Source organism: Sceloporus undulatus, chromosome 1 (genome assembly GCF_019175285.1).
Source record: "Sceloporus undulatus isolate JIND9_A2432 ecotype Alabama chromosome 1, SceUnd_v1.1, whole genome shotgun sequence".
In the NCBI taxonomy this organism is placed as follows: domain Eukaryota; kingdom Metazoa; phylum Chordata; class Lepidosauria; order Squamata; family Phrynosomatidae; genus Sceloporus; species Sceloporus undulatus.
The window spans coordinates 236,319,458-236,336,003 of record NC_056522.1 but is presented as its reverse complement, the minus strand read 5'-3'; the positions used below and the strand labels follow the sequence as shown (position 1 = coordinate 236,336,003).

Here is a 16,546-nt window from a genome sequence, read left to right as displayed (position 1 = left end):
CACAGTGCTGCTTCTTCCAGCACAGTTTCCAGCATATGCTGGAAGCCACATAAAGCATGCCCGCGTATGATGCGGGTGCACTGTACTTGACTATGAACTTTATCGCTCTGCCTCCAGTGCCAGCTTACCACTTCCGAATTTGAGCCAAATTCAGAAGTTACACTGATTTTATCACATGCACTTTCCCTCAAAATGACTTCCTGTTGTTGCTAGTGTTGAATTCGAGCCCTGTAAGTCTCTTCAGTGGCGATTTTTTCGAATTCTGAAGCTTCTGGTTTTGAAAAAATGGCTGCCAAAGCAGCTTATGGGGCCTGAATTCAACACTGGAAGCAACAGGAAGCCATTTTGAGGGGAAAGTCTGTGTGATAAAACCAGTGTAACTTCTGAATTTGGCTCAAATTCAAAAGTGGTGGCACTGGAGGTAGTGTGATAAAGTTCATAGTCAAGTACAGTGCGCTCACATCATACGTGGGCATGCTTTATGTGGCTTCCAGCATATACTGGAAACTGTGCTGGAAGAAGCAGCACTGTGCGCCAGAAAAAACAATGGTGTGTGTGTCTGTGGTGACTGTGGCACACTCGCCGCCACAGACCACTGTGGGCATGAGCCCCATTATATTTAATGGGGCTCGAGCGTACAGGGAATTTCCCTTCTGCGGAGGGTCCGGAATGGATCCCCCGCGTAAGGGAAAGGACCACTGTACATCCATTCCACTTTTAGACTGCTCAATAACCAGAATTCTGGTGGCCCTGTTAGCTGGGAATTCTGAGAGCTGTAGTCCAAAATTTACCATTATACTCTGAAAAGATAAAATGGTAGAGACAATCTTCTAGCCAAACAGTCTTACCTTGAAGTCCCTTCTCTCCCATATCTCCTTTTAATCCTGATTCACCTTTTGGCCCAGCAGGTCCAAGAGCCCCTTTAGCTCCTCTTTCGCCCTCAGGTCCAGTTAAACCTGGATTGGAACAAGCATAACATACAAAGGAAGAAAGAGATTATGGGGCTCAACAGACAGCCAGCTCTATGCTGCCCCTCTTTGCTCTACGTCATTGCTGGAGCAACCCAACAGCACAGCAAAGATGTGCTCCCTCCCAGGAGCAAAAAGAAGCTGCCAAAAGTAGCTTCCTAAAATGACACACTCGCACACCCCAATCACATCACTTCTTGCCAGCTCCATTTGAGAGTTGCACTATGCTCACACCATCTTGCCTTCACCCATGTGGATGGCAGCAAGCCATGACGGTGGCATCCTCACGGACTAGGGCTATTGGCATGTAAATGCCTAGCCTCATCTAGCCCTAGTTCATGGTGAGGATGCAGCAAAGTGCCCATTTGTACCGGGCCTATTTTTCCCCAGGGCCACTTTAGATGACTGAGCACCAGAAGTGAACCCCTTTTACTCTATCTTCCTCAGCAGTTCTCCTTTTACTGGTGCCTTCAGAAATGAAGATGATTCTGGGCATTTAGCTTACACGATATTTACTAATGTTACAGGATATACTGTTGTCAGAAACATAGACTGTCTGGTTGACTCCTGGCTCTATACCATCAATCAAGTATGGAGAAGCATCATCTGTTCTGCTTCTTTGGTATATTCCTATTAGCCCAAACCAATTGTGGGCTAGAGTATCTGGAGGAATAAATATTCCTCATCACAGTGAGGGGTCTTTGATCTGATCCAACAGGACATTTCTTATGCTTTTATCCAGGGTGCAAACAGGGAAAATGGGCATGCCTGCAATGAATTAATTAAAACCCAAATCTCTTCCACTTGTTAAGTCTCAATGGAGACTGTCACCCAACTGTTGAAGTTATTGTGAGATAATCTAATCCTTTGACATCTCTATTACACATCGATAGGTTTAGTCACAACTGTGGTTAAATAACATTAACATGTTGGAAAAAAGTTCTGAGTTTTCACATTTGCAGTGTCTTCTCTATCGTTTGAACCACATGCATCTTCTTTCCTTTACATCAGGGATGGACAGCTGAAGATGGTCTGAGAGGGCACCACCTCCCCATTTCTGTCCCTCCCAGGTTGCCCCAGGCTCTACTTCTAGATTCAAAAAAGTTGGTTGGGGAGGTGTAAAACAAAAAAAATGGAGGGTCTCTGTACCTTTTGGGCAGTAGGGTTGGAAGCTATGAATTGCACTTTCTCAAGGCTTCCATAGACATGTCTCATACTTTTTCTTTTGGAAAACTGCAGTGGAAGCTCTGAAGAATGTTGAAAGCACTCCAAAGGGTGCAGAAATGGCATTGGTGGCCTGCAGGGTAGTCCACTGGCATAGCAAATGGTGCCCATCCCTATGGTACTCAAGCCAACTAATTTGGCACCTGAGACTAGAAATCCCATAATCATGTCTTCTCCCTTGTCATAAAGCAGTGGTGAGAATCATATTGGCCTTGTATGTGGTTGAAGTGCATCTAGTTGTAGCTAGCATTGCTAATGGTGCTATGAATGCTGGGAGCTGCAGTCCAACAGCAACTAGAGGGCTGCATGATTCCCACTGCTAATCTTTAGCAAGCATTACCTGCACTCCTTGCTCACCTTTTGATCCTTTGGGTCCCATGATCCCTGAAATCAAATCAAAGAGACACTATGAATAATAAAGATGACTGGCAAACTAGGTAGAATTTCACTTGCTTTTTGGCATCACATTTGTTACTACAGGCCATCTTTGATTACCTGCTTCACCCTTCTCTCCTTGGATTCCTGGAGATCCTCTTGCCCCTGGAATTCCTAAAAGACAAATGAAGACATTTAGACTGCCAGTCATAAACATATTGTCATAGGATTAAGTTCTACTAAACTCACTAAGGCTTACTCTAGACAACAGTTCTGGCTGTTTCCTCTTAAACAGTTCTGAATTACCCGCATCATGTAACATAGTGAGAGTTGAGAGACTTCGCATCACCTCAGGTTTTTCAGCTGGAATTAAACTCAGATGTATAGAGTTTAAAGCAAGTTCTAAGTCTGGTTCAGTTGGAAGATATGGTGTTTTCACTGAGCTGTCCTATTGAAACTAATCAGCTGGAATTTAAAATCTTTATTTAGAGTAAGTTGATGGTTTCTTCGCACGCTAGAGAACCATTTTGTCAAGGGCTAAAGTCAATGGTTTATCCCAATTAGAGTAGACCCACTGAATCAATTGCTGAATATTAAGTCAACACTTGTACAAATCCTATTGCTTCAGTGGATCTACTCTAGTTGGGGCTAGCAATTTGATTTAGGCTGTAGTCTCTTGAACATTAAGAGGATTTATTTATTTATGGAATGGAAAATCTTACACACAAGGCTTAGCAAGTGGATGCATCTATCACATGGATACAAAATGACGTATTTAAAACCTTGTAAAATATTCTGCTATCAATCTAGTGCAAACATTATATGACCTTCCAGTGCTGAATCTAAGTGGAACTGAAGAGGATTTATCAGTGTTTAAAGCTATTATTATATGAGAAGATTATTATTATGTTTTACCCGGTTCTCCTTTTGGTCCAGGCAATCCAATACCTGAAATAAAAGAAAGGAACATAATTGCTTTTAAATTAGCTGTTCAGAAGGATTACATCTAGTACTCAACAGAAAATTTTGGGACATCAGATTATTTGCTTACCAGAAGACCCTGGTTCTCCTTTGTTTCCTCTTAAACCAGTGTCTCCTTTTTCACCCCTGTCTCCTGAAAAAATGTACAAATCACAGCAGTTAGTTACAGTTGTGTTAAGATGTACATACTGCAAATGATATATCATCTTTGACTTTTCTAATTTAATGAAAACACATAATAGTGGCATAGTTTAGTAGGCTTCATATGCAACCTATCTATCTATGCCATAGTCTTGATGTCATTATTGTTCAGCTAGCTTGGTAGATATCAGTTTTCATCAGCTGAGTTTCTGCTCCAGTGTATTTCTTCATCTTCATCAATGGACAGTCAGTTTTCTGGCCAAAATATTAACCATTTAACCATTTTTTTTTGGATCAGGAATGAGCAGTGTGACCATTCCTGGTCCCATTCTCATTACTGAAATATAGCACTATTATTCCCCTTTAACTGTCATGGTTCCATCCTATGGAATCCTTTGGTTGAAGTTTGGGAGGCTCTAGAGGACCTCTATGGCTGAATAATCTATAGGCCCCTCCCTAGACTGCCTAGACTGCCAATCCCAGGATTCCACTCCTTGGAGATAAACTGGAATGATAGCACTATAATTCCGTAGTGTGAATGAAACTCATGTATCTTATTCTGGTATGAAAAGTGGCTAAAGCTTCTTGATCTGAATGTCATCTGAAATTAGTTTAATTAATTGGATACATAGTCCAGGGGTGGGGTATGGAAGTATACAGGTACCCATCTTACTAAATTTAAGGTTTACTGGATTGACACTATGACATCTGAACTGGGCCATTGTGCTCCAAATTCAGAATAAAAATACATGAATATTTACCTTTATTGCCCTGATCTCCTTTCATTCCTGGAATTCCTCTTTCTCCTTTGGAACCTACATAGGAATAAAACTTTTAATTTTAGAGCAATACAGATGACAGGAATGAAAGAATTAAAATATTTTAGAAAACAAGCCAACATTATTTATTAATTTGGTTTTTAAATGGTTTTAGAACAAATACATAACATTTTACACACACACACAAATAGTGATCAAAGGCAGCATAGAGAATTTAAATGCCAATTACACGATCATTTGCCCTGTATTTGAGTTTGAGATGAAAGAGCATGTATGATAATATTTTGATCTGTAGGGGAGCAGTAGCAACAGAGAGTTAGCTGACCACTCCTCATGCCAGGGTGCAGTAAACCATCTTAAACTTTTCTATGGATGAGTTGGTTTTACATCATTTTGTATGATCCAGTGTTGACCAAGGTGATTTACAGGAATTGGGTGAATGGTGTCGCTTAGAGCTGGAGAAAATTATAGTTTTGGACAAGAACTGGCCATCCTTGCTAGGGGATTCTGGGTGCTACCATACCAAAAAAAAAAAAAAAAGGAATCTTTCCAAGATCTGTTTGATTAATATATGCCCTGGGTATATCCCATTTAGACTACTTAAGTGTGCTCTATTTTTGAAAACTGCCCAGAAACTTTAGTTGGCCCCAACTAGATTGTTAATTGGACCAGGCTACAGGGAGCCCCCCAACTCTTTGTTGCAACAACTCCATTGGTTGCCAGCCCATTTCTGGGCATAATTCAAAGTGCTGGGTTTTTTTTAAAAAAACCTGTAAGGCTTGGATCCCAGCTTGGATCCTGGCTTTTGAAGGACTGTATCTCCCTTTATGAGCCCATTAGAGCACTAAGATCTTCTGGAGAGGCCCTTCTCTCTGTACTACCACCTTCTCAGGTTCATTTGGTGGGAACATATGAGAAGGCCTTCTCTGTGGCTGCTCCCAGACTTTGGAACTCCTACCCTAGGATGGCCCCATCCTTGGTCTCCTTCTGCTGTCAGGTTAAGATATTCTTATGCCATCAGGCTTTTAGAAACTGACTGAGATGCTGGGCCAAAGCTAACAAAATAAACCTCAACAGGGAGAAATGTAAGGTACTGCACTTAGGGGGGGAAAATGAAATGCACAGATATAGGATGGGGGACACCTGGCTGAATGAGACTACATGTGAAAGGGATCTAGGAGTCCAAGTAGACCACATGTTGAACATGAGTCAACAGTGAGATATGGCAGCTAAAAAGGCCAATGCAATTTTAGGCTGCATCCATAAAAGTATAGTGTCTAGATCAAGGGAAGTAATAGTGCCACTGTATTCTGCTTTGGTCAGGCCCCACCTGGAATATTGTGTCCAGTTCTGGGCACCACAATTCAAAAAGGACATTGAGAAACTGGAGCGTGTCCAAACAAGGACAACTAAAATGGTGAAGGGTCTGGAAACCATGTCCTATGAAGAATGACTTAGGGAGCTGGGGATGTTTAGCCTGAAGAAGAGAAGGTTAAGAGGTGACATGATAGCCCTGTTTAAATATTGAGGAGGGAGCAAGCTTGTTTTCTGCTGCTCCAGTGACTAGGACCTGGAATAATGGATGCAAGCTCCAGGAAAAGAGAATAAGGTCTGTTCTACAGTGGAACAAACTCCCTCGAAGTGTGATGGAGTCTCCTTCTTTAAGCAGAGGCTGGATACCCATCTGTTGGGGATGCTTTGCTTGTGATTTCCTGCATGACAGGGGGTTGGACTGGATGGCCCTTGGGGTCTCTTCCAACTCTATGATTCTATGATTCTATAGTGTGTACTGTATATAGTCTATTAATGAACATGAATGTGTTAACTTCATAAATTGTTTAACTGCTTTTTTAAATAACTAAATTAAAAAAAATATACAGTTTTAAATACATATTGTTTTTAAATTATGTCATAAGCCACCTTGAGTCCCATTGTTGGGAGGAAAAAGAATTTAAGTGAATGAAATAAGTAAATAAATTAAAGTGATCAGCAGAGCTTTTATAAACCCACCTGGAAGTCCTGGAAGTCCTCGAATGTTATTGCTTTCAAGCTGGTCTAAAATACATATGGATATTTACTGGAAATGGTCAAACATTTTAGAGACAGCTATCAATTGTAATACAAGTGCACAATTAAGTAAATGCCTTTCTCTTATGAGAAACGAGATTAATTTCTTCTCCAAGAAGAAAAAACCTCACAAGATTCAAATACACATGCATCAGAATATTATATACATACATACATACATACATACATACATACATACATATATATGCCCAGCAGTAACCCTTCAACAAAATGGTTTTGAAAAAGCACAAGTGGAATACATTTTTGTCTACAGTAGGGTGATTGTGAAGCAAGAATCTGGTAAGCTAACCAACACTCATGGAATACTATGAAGGGGAAAGTATGGAAAGAAATGATACAACATAAATGCTTGTCTATTAAAGCGAGAGATATAATTTTTCCTGCCTAGATGAATTTTTTAAATTATCCTTGTTGAAATTCATTTTGTTAGTTTTCTGGTCCAGTTCTCAAATCTGTCAATGTCATTTTGAATTCATTTTGAATCCCCACCCCCAAACACAATAGATTAGGAGTTCAGCATATTCATATTGTACATTTGCTTCACAATGAAAGGAATCTTGTTTTGATCCTGATCAATGGAGTAGCAGTTAGCCTTTTCTAGGGCAAAATTTTTCCTTATGATTTCTTGCAAAGGAAAAAATAAAAGTATGGCGGGTTACAGACCGCCCGTTTGGGGCGGGCTGCACCTGCCCCTTTCCCCGCTGTATCAGGGCCTCAGTGTCCAGAGGGCAGGCCGCTGATGCCCCCCGATCCGCCGCTTTTTCAGGCGGCGGGGGAGCGGCAAAGCCCCTCCCCACAGCCTGGGAAGGGGGTCCTTGGGGCTTCAAGCCCCAAGGGGACACCCCGCAGCGGTGGGGAGGAGGGAGAACGGGGCCGCTTGGCCCCTTTCTCGCCTTTGGTCGCGTGGGCACAGCCATGTGAAGGCTGTGCCCAGTGGACCAAACCAGGAAGGAGCTCCAAAACGGAGCTCCTTCCTGCTCCGCGCTAAGGGCACACTAAGCGCCCTGGCGTGGAGCTAGGACGTCACGTCCGCTCCGCCCTGTATAGAGGCGGCATGGTCGTGACGTCCTCATTGCGGTGGCGGTGTGGAATGGCCGCCGCCATTTTGTGCGCGTGGAGCGCGCACTAGGGTTAGGGGATGCAGAAGCACCACCCCTTTCTAACCCTAGTACGCGCTCCGTGCGTACTTTCCTGCCCATTTGTAACGGGCCCATGTGACAATAAAATGAAAATGCTCATTGTTCTGCACAGCTACCATTTGAATAATGATAACTATGTTTTTCCCCTTTTCTTTTTTCCAGACTATTTAGTATGTACAATGTGATGGTGAGGAGAAAAAGCAAGGACGTACCTGTAACATTGGCCATTTTCCAATGTAAATGTTGGTTGCTCAACTTGATTATCTGGATTTCCTCCTTTAAACTTCTGATCCAATTTTCTTCCCTTCTCTGTGAGTTTGTTCCAAAAATGTTCTCCTTCTGCACAGTGTCATTGGCAAAATGACTCTTTAGTTTTCCTTTTAAAGGTGGGCCTTCTTTCATGTTATCCAAATCCTTGCGAAGCTTATAGACTAAAAACAGAAGAGTGGTCACAGAATCAATAAAGTATCATATTGCTCATCACCCAAATGTCCAAGTGTACTAACTTTCTAACTTATTCTGTATTTCCCCAGGGACCACATGGCAAACATATGATGGCTAATGGAGCACACCAAAAAATTCCAAAGGGGGGGAGGGGAAGTATTTGTTTTATTGACTACAGCAAAGCATTTGACTCTATAGATCATGAAAAGCTATGGAATGCACTTAAAGACATGGAAGTAGTGCCACCATATTTAATTGTCCTGATGAGAAATCTGTACCAAGGACAAGAGGCCACTGTCAGAATTGAATCTGTAGAAGCAGAGTGATTCTCAATAGGCAATGGGATCAGGCAAGACTGCATTCTGCCACACTACTTGTTCAAGTAATATGCCAAAAATATCATAACAAAAGCAGAGCGAGAAACAGGAGGAAGAAGGAAGATAGGAGGAAAGAATATCAACAACCTAAGGTACTCAAATGATACCATCATAATGGCGGAAGACATCGCAGACTTGGAAAGGTTACTAAGGACGGTTAAAGAGGAAAGTGCAAAGGAAGGATTAATGCTGAACATAAAGAAAACAAAAATTATGACCACAGAAGAGATAGATAAATTCAATGTAGCTATTGAAGGAATGGAAATAGTTAAAGAATTCCTGTAGCTATGATCAAATATAGACCGGAATGGTGACTACAGTCACGAAATAAAGAGTAGAGCCCTCTCTCCAGTCTATCTGATGCCATACGGCCTCGGAGGGTGAGATGCAGGCCCAGTTCCATTGGGCCTGAACTAGATTAAGAAGCAGAGCCCTCCCTCCAGTCCATCTGCCTTGGTCCAGGCCACAAATGGAGAGAAGAATTGCTGGACCTGATCCCCTCCCCACTGCCATTCCCTTCTCCTTTTGTGTCATGCATTTTTAGATTGTAAGCCTGAGGGCAGGGAACCTTCTAATTAACCACTTGTAAGCTGCTCTGAGAGCCTTTAGGGCTGAAGAGCAGGGTATAAATACAATAACTAACTAAATAAATAAATAAAAAAGAAAGAAAGAAAGAAAGAAAGAAGATTAGGAATGGTAAGGGCAGCTGTGAAGGAACTAGAAAAGATCTTGAAGATATACAAGTGAGCACAAAAGTTAGAATCATCCAAGCCATTGTATTCCCCATCATCATGTACGGATCCAAGAGCTGGACAGTAAAGGAAGCAGACAGAAGGAAAATCAACTCATTTGAGATGTGGTGCTGGAGAAGAGTGCTTAGGATACCATGGACAGCCAAAATGACAAACAGATGGCTCTTGGAGCAAATCAAGCCAGAGACTTTAGGCCCGTTACAGACTGCTGAGAAGTGGCGGTCTGCCGCCGCCGCCAGTTGCAGCATCCAGGAACCGCAGCAGCTAAACGGCGCGGTTCCCGGATGCTGCAGAGAAAGAGTGCGAAAATCGCGCTCCTTCCTGGGCCCCAGAAGAGACACCACGAGGCGCTAGTCACGCACTCGCAGTGTCACTTCCGGGGCGCAACGTGCGGACTCAGAGTGTCTGCTACATCAAGATGGCAGTGGTTGTGTGGAACGGCCGCCACCATTTGTTACGGACTCAGTCCGTGGTAGGGTTAGGGGCATCTGGAAGAGATGCCCCTTTCTAACCCTAGCACGAACTGAGTCCATCCTAGGGTGCCCATGTGTAACAGGTCTTAGAAACCAAGATAATTAAATTGAGGCTGACATACTTTGGCCATATAATGAGAAGGCATGGACCACTAGTAAAGACAATGATGCTAGGAAAGGAAGGTAGAGGGTAGAAGAAAGGAAGGAAGACTGCATGCCAGATGAATGGACTCAATCGGGGGGGACACAGGCATAAACTTGCAGGAACTAAGTAGAGAAGTTAGTAGGGGTTCTTGGAGGTGTCCCATCCACAGGGTCGCCATGAGTCCAAATCAACTTGAGGGCAGATAACAACAAACTATAGACTTGTGGTAACATAAGAAAACGTGAAGAAACATTTAATTCATAAAAAGTAATAATTTCAAAGCAATAAACATGTTCTATAAAATGGGTTGTTATCTATTTATTGAAACTGTTCATCTCAGCCTCACCCCTAATCAAACAGCACATCTTAATATTACTTGCATGTACAATCTTTTGTTCAACTATTGCAGCAGGAATCTATTGGCTAGTACCTATAAAGTGAATGGTACTGAGAGATACAGAACATCTTATTTAGCTGTTTAGGACAGAATCTACCACTAGAGGAAGATGCTTTTCTACTGTTTGAAGGGCGACTTTGTATTTTGAACGTTCCACTCATTCTAATAAGTAGGTTCAAGTTTCAAGCTTTCAAAATTACTCATAGCTTTAGTAAGGATAAATGTTCCACTACACTTTTGCTATAGTCCTACCTAGGAATCTCTTGTGTTTTGCCCAAGGCAAAAGATAGATCTGGCTTACAGCCTGCTTCTGTGTTTTCAGAAAGGGGTCAGGCATTACCTCTCTAACCTAGAATGCTTAATGTAATCTGATAACACTCAACAATGGCTAATCCATTCACTAAGTAATCTCAAATCTAAAATGCAAACTCCATGATTGCAAGTTGAGGGTCAGGTTTGGGGCACTTCTGTTTCTTCTGGCATTGCCTATTTTATTGTATTATGCCTGATGAAGATTTCCAAAGGTCTCTGGTGTCATGTTCATTGATCCTAAGCAAAGTATTTTAATTGCCCAACTTAACATTTTGCATTTTTCTACTGCCATTGTTAGATTATCTTTTATTTAGCTTTTGATGGATATATGTAATGGAGCACACATTGACCCTGACCTTTTCAGTGCAAGTGGTGGACTAGTAGCATGTTTGTCCCTATCCTCCATTAACTATTGGGCATGCCATTATTTTCTTTGGTGGGGCATTGTATAGAAAGCTAAGCTGTGGCTGGGACATGTATTCTCTGATTAAATTACTACTTCTATAGAATAACAGGACAAGGTAGAATACAAAGATAGCCAGGTTGGTATAGGGGTTAGACTGCTGGACTCGGACTTTAAGGGATCTAGATTCCAGTACCCACTGAGCCATAATACTCATTGCATGACCGTACGCTAGTCACTCTCTCTTAGTCTAACCTGCTTCAGAGGGGTGCTGTATGGATAGGATGGAGACAATAAGAGCTGTTGGGTCTCCCTTCAGCTCACTGAAAGGAAAGCAGATTGTTGTGTTTGACTAATACATTTGTTGTTGTGGGCCTTCTAGTCATTTCAAAATTATGGCAACCCTAAGGTGACCCTATCATGGGGTTTTCTTGGCAATATTTGTTCAGAGGAAGTTTGCCATCGCCTTCCCCTGAGGCTGAGAACATGTGACTTGTCCAAAGTCACCCAGTGGGTTTGATGGCTGAGTGGGGAATTGAAACATAAATAGCATTTATTGTGGTCCTTGGGCATTTGTCCCCCATTTTTTGGCCAGTTCACAAGTCCACCACCATTTATCACTTTTCCGCTGACAACACTTTCAAATGACAAGTAACTTCATACTCTGGTCTATAGCCTTTTCTAACTACCTACAATAGTAAACAGCTAGCATTGCAAAGACAGGTCTGTTGGTTACCTCACACAGCCCAGGGCTGCCAGTGCATTATATACATATGTAAAGGAGACAACCATTTTGCTAGCCATACCCACATAACAGAGTGATTTCAAGCACTAGCACTGCTAGCATCATGTCACCAGTCCTAGTGCAGCAGCTTCTCTACCCTTAAATGCACCAGACATTCCAGCTCTCAGCTGTGAGCCATTACATGCTAAGAAGTCAAATGATGCTCATGAAAGTGGTGTTTTGGTGTTTTACAACTCTCTGTCCCCTGCCAGGTTTTATCTCCCATGACTCACCTTTAACCTCAATCTGCAGGATGGGGCCCACTACTCCTGTTTTGCCACATATATCCATCTTCCCCATCCCCTTTTCTGGGCCTGTTTTCTTATGATAGGTTTCCATTTTGCTCTTTTCTCCCTATACTTTCCATTCTCTCCTCCATCATTCTCTTCAAAAATATAACCAAAGAAAAGAAAAAGAAAATAATGTTTGTGCTACTATAACTGGCACTTGGGAATTTACTTATTCTAAAAAAAAAAAAATGCATGCTGGCTTGGGGATTGTGGGAATAGCAGTGGCAGTCCAGAAAGGGGACCTATTCCAGTTCTATATCCCAGGGTATCCCAAAAAATAGGTGCAGTTTACCAAATGAAGACCAGTCTCTGACATTATTTGTGTAAAACAAACTTATACAGTGTTTGATGTCCCAGAATATTTCTAATTATTTCAGCAATTTATATTTAATAAGGTGTGTGTGTGTGTGTGTGTGTGTGTGTGTGTTTAAAGTCACTATTAACATCCTGCAGGATGAAAAGTATTTTAAAGGTCTTCCCATGCTGTCATCAGGATCCTTAAGAAGATAAATTTGTCTAGCATGCGGCTGGATGTGAGAGTATCTGGGAAACAGTTTGGGAGACAAAAGGTCTGCTGGTTATTTATTACCATTCTGGGAGGCTGTCCTGGGTGAATGGAACATCTTCTGCTTTTCTTTTTAGAAATATTTCCAAATCTTTTGGTGTTTTGGTGCTGTGGGCATCTTTCAGACATATTTTTCCTATTTTTATATGGTACTCCTTTCTGAGGCTTTAGGACAGTTTCTCATTACCATGGCTGAAGAAGATGGGAGATATGCAGTCTGACACATCTAGAGACCACCAGGTTGTGGAGGTCTGTTTAGAGTAAGATTTGTTAAAACTGCTTTTAAAAAACCAACAGAAACATTTGTTCATGATTTTTAAATACAGGATTCAATTAAGAAGCTGATCTTGACAGCAAGATTTATCAGTTAGCATTCTCTAGAAGATACCTTTTCCATTTTTTTTAGCATAATTGCTTTTCCTCTACATGCAATTTCTCATCCTTGTGGTGGGTTGTGCCCTTCTCTAGTATCTTTCCTTTGCCAGATTAACAAATATGATATTTAAAATGTTAAAACATCTTTGCCTTTAGATTCAAAAGGGTCAACAGCATTTAAGATGAATTACCTTCATAGGTCAACAGTCCAAGGCCTGTGGTGAGCACAGTCAGGTACATTATAAGCACAGTCCAAATACAGCAGCTGGAAGTTTTTTTGTGGCGTTTTGGCTCTAAAGTTTGGAGAAGGAATGAAAAAACACAAAGTAATACAATTCCATTACTACAAACTGCAGATAAGTAGCCGATGTGTAATATTATTTATTAAACCTACACACAACTAATTCTAAAGATATCACTGGCTTCTGATTAACCTGGCTTATCCTGAATTCCATATTAGTTAACAGTGAGTTCTTAAGCAAGTAGAAAGTGACATACTACTGCTTTAATATTTGTTAACCTTCACTTTCGTTCCAGCACTTGTTTAATTATTCTTTAACTGTTGTAATGGATTAGTTTTCATATAATACATAGAAATAGAATGAATTAGCCACTGCAGTAGATACAAGTTACCTATTATTTATAACAGTTTGTAAGGGGTTAGGAAGTCATGTGTGTTTTCCCTTATTCCATTTATTTTTGTCTTGTTCTAGATATCCCTTATATGTTGTTCTTATATATAGAAATACTATGTATTAATATTTAAAAAAATTTTTTTTAAAAAAGCACCTGAGTGGGTCTGTCCTCTGCATGTTTACTTGGAAGTACTGTAAGGTCTAGCACTAGGTCAAGCAAGGTGTTGTTCCAAAGAATTTCTGTGATCTCTGTTGGGTCTGTTTCACATCTTTATTATTTTACATTCCAAAGAGGTAACTATGTTAGCTTCATGCAATGAAAACAATAAAAATTAATGTGGCATCTTAAGGATGAACATGTTAATATTGGAATAAGCTTGATGATATGGCACCTGATGATATGGTCTGTAGTCCACAAGGTTTTATGCTTACTTTAATTTAATAGTCTTTAAGGCAGTGTTCTGGTATTTACTAGCAAAGCAACTTTTTAGTGCATTCTCATGTACTATACTCTAACATAGGATCATAGTTTTACTTTTCATGTCCCATTTAATTCAATATGGGAAACAAATATGAACACAAGCTGAGCAATTTATAAGACTGGATCAACATATTAACATTGACTGACAAATCAACTCATTCTGGGAATATATTTCCTCCCAAGAAAAGTACAAGAGTGATGTGAGCTCAGTGCTGGGTCTTCTTCTTTCCATTTGCTACACAAATGCAACAGTTCTGTTGTTCCTCTGGTGTAATTTTACTAGCATCATGAATACTGCTAGTAGATTCAGTTTGACCTCACACTGCAATCCCATGAATATCCAACAAATTTGCTCTGGAGCACTGGGGATGGGAAATCTTCTAGAGCAAATAGCAAAGTTGTGTATGTGTGTGTGGGAGACGAGAAGAGGGAGACTCTTGTACACACTGACTTCTGCTCATGTAATACTGGATTTCGCTCATTGTAATTAATAGCTTATTTCTGTGACACACAAGGCTTTCTCTGCTGTGAAATATCTTTTGAAATGCAAAATGAACAGACCTAAAACATCTATGGGTAGGTGGCAATAACTGTGTACAAAATGCACACACCTTTTGTAACAAACAAACAAAAAAGATGGTATGTTACCACATTTAACTGGTCTTTTTTTCTCCTGTGATGTATAGTCATGCAACCAGGTAACAAGCAACACCTGCTGAAATTCCCTCTTCTACACAACTGTTACAAATACAGGAGTGCTTTCCAGTTTTCACTCTAACACCCCTACACTGGTGCTAAATAAGGTAAAGTGTAACTAATGCAGGGTGCCTGGACACAGAGCAGTCCCATGTAAATTCTGGAAAGGGTAGTGTATAAAATATTTTTCACAATTAATCTGAGTTACAGCGTTTATAGTTTATTTACATTCCTTATAAACCCTGAATTCCACTTAGGCTTGCTGTGTGCAGTTTACATTACACAGGCCTAAAAACCCTGAATTGGCTCTGGGCTGTTTACACAATGCCCGGCCCTTATTTTGACCACATTAAAAAGTTGTCTGTTCACTGAAAACCCACAGCAAGTAAGGAGAGGGGGGTGGGGGTAATTCAGGGCCAGATTACTCCATGGATGACCCAAAGTATTCTAGCAAATATAGATGAGCTCTAGATAGTCTGCTACATTTCTCATAGCAAAAATGTAGCCTGCAAGTGCCATGCTGGGGGATTTTGATCCCCCAGTTATGTTCTACTGCAGAATCCACAAAGAACCTACAGTCTGCACATTCTGTATTATTGCCACCCAAACATTTCCCCAAATTTAAACCACTTGTTATGCACAAGGTTGTTAAAACAATAACAACAATTACAACTGGAACAACAACCAAAAAACCCTCAACAATTCTAATGGCTTTTTGACACAGGCCTTTATTTTGTCCCAAATAATTCAAAATGTTCATGCTAAATTCTGGAGAACCATGATGCATCGGGGAGGTGAAGTGATGCACCCTGGTTGTCAGGTCAACATATTTTTGTCAGTGGGTATGGGTAGGGTGGAATTGGAATTTTCACTGGGGTCACAAAATACAAGAAGTATACATTAAATCCTAATTTTACTCTAACACAATCCCAACACTGGAATGCTCACTGGGATCAAATACCCCCCCCCCATTTATTCAGTGCAAGGTGAGTTTAAACAAAAAATCCTGGAGTAGCAAAGTTCAATAAGACAGTAGCATATTATAGAATGAAAACCCACTGAAACACTTATCAAGAAAGTAATCTTAAATGTACTCTAGAAAAATGTCTACAGCTATTTTGATTTTCCCATTGTATATTGTTATGAAACAACAAAAATACATTACCATTTATCTCAAACGATGTGATTGTGGGTGATGTAAACATCATCTTATCTGAAAAAGTCAGAGTTCCACTGCTTTTGAAGACTTCATCATCTCTGTAAGTACCTGAGCTGTTCATGATTAAAGCTTTACTATAAATTAAACTCTTATCAAGTTAAACTTAGGGACTAAAGAAGAGTAAGAGGAAATGTGTATAAGTGTGTGGGTGGTATGTGAGGTTTCCTAATTTTGCCTACTGAATATGCATACTATCATAGGAACATTTTCTATTGTCTTTTTGGTTGGTTTTCTTTCTTTTTTTGTACTATACTTGCAAAAAAAAAAACCCTTCAAATTTTCTGACATGGAATTTTTGGTGACTTCCTCCAAAACCTCTTAACATTGTCAAAGACAGCAAATAAAGAGAGTTAACTAATATCTGAGATCCTTGTTTCACAATGAGAACTTCTCTTGTCAGCACAAATGTCGGTCATGATTTTGTTACTGTTGAACTGGCATAAACAGCAGATTTCAGTAAGCCACCCGGATTCTCAGTGATTGGGAGGCATATAAATAAATCC

General features: G+C 40.6%; 1 protein-coding gene across 4 annotated transcripts in view; it reads right to left on the bottom strand.

The window, feature by feature from the left end:
* Positions 1 to 16,285, bottom strand: part of MARCO (macrophage receptor with collagenous structure) — a 57,321-nt gene extending 41,036 nt beyond the window's left edge. For 3 of the 4 annotated variants that reach the window (XM_042446163.1, XM_042446162.1, XM_042446164.1), the window contains exons 1-10: positions 15,990 to 16,285; positions 13,204 to 13,305; positions 7,908 to 8,126; positions 6,479 to 6,523; positions 4,451 to 4,504; positions 3,619 to 3,681; positions 3,483 to 3,515; positions 2,688 to 2,741; positions 2,550 to 2,576; positions 849 to 956 (exon numbers count right to left, since the gene is read on the bottom strand). In XM_042446163.1, coding sequence (XP_042302097.1) covers positions 849 to 956; positions 2,550 to 2,576; positions 2,688 to 2,741; positions 3,483 to 3,515; positions 3,619 to 3,681; positions 4,451 to 4,504; positions 6,479 to 6,523; positions 7,908 to 8,126; positions 13,204 to 13,305; positions 15,990 to 16,104 — 820 coding nt within the window. In that variant the 5' untranslated portion in view covers positions 16,105 to 16,285. The remainder of the gene's footprint in view (positions 1 to 848; positions 957 to 2,549; positions 2,577 to 2,687; positions 2,742 to 3,482; positions 3,516 to 3,618; positions 3,682 to 4,450; positions 4,505 to 6,478; positions 6,524 to 7,907; positions 8,127 to 13,203; positions 13,306 to 15,989) is intronic. The other variant, XM_042446160.1, reaches the window with a different exon arrangement.
* Between the last annotated feature and the right edge of the window lie 261 nt (positions 16,286 to 16,546).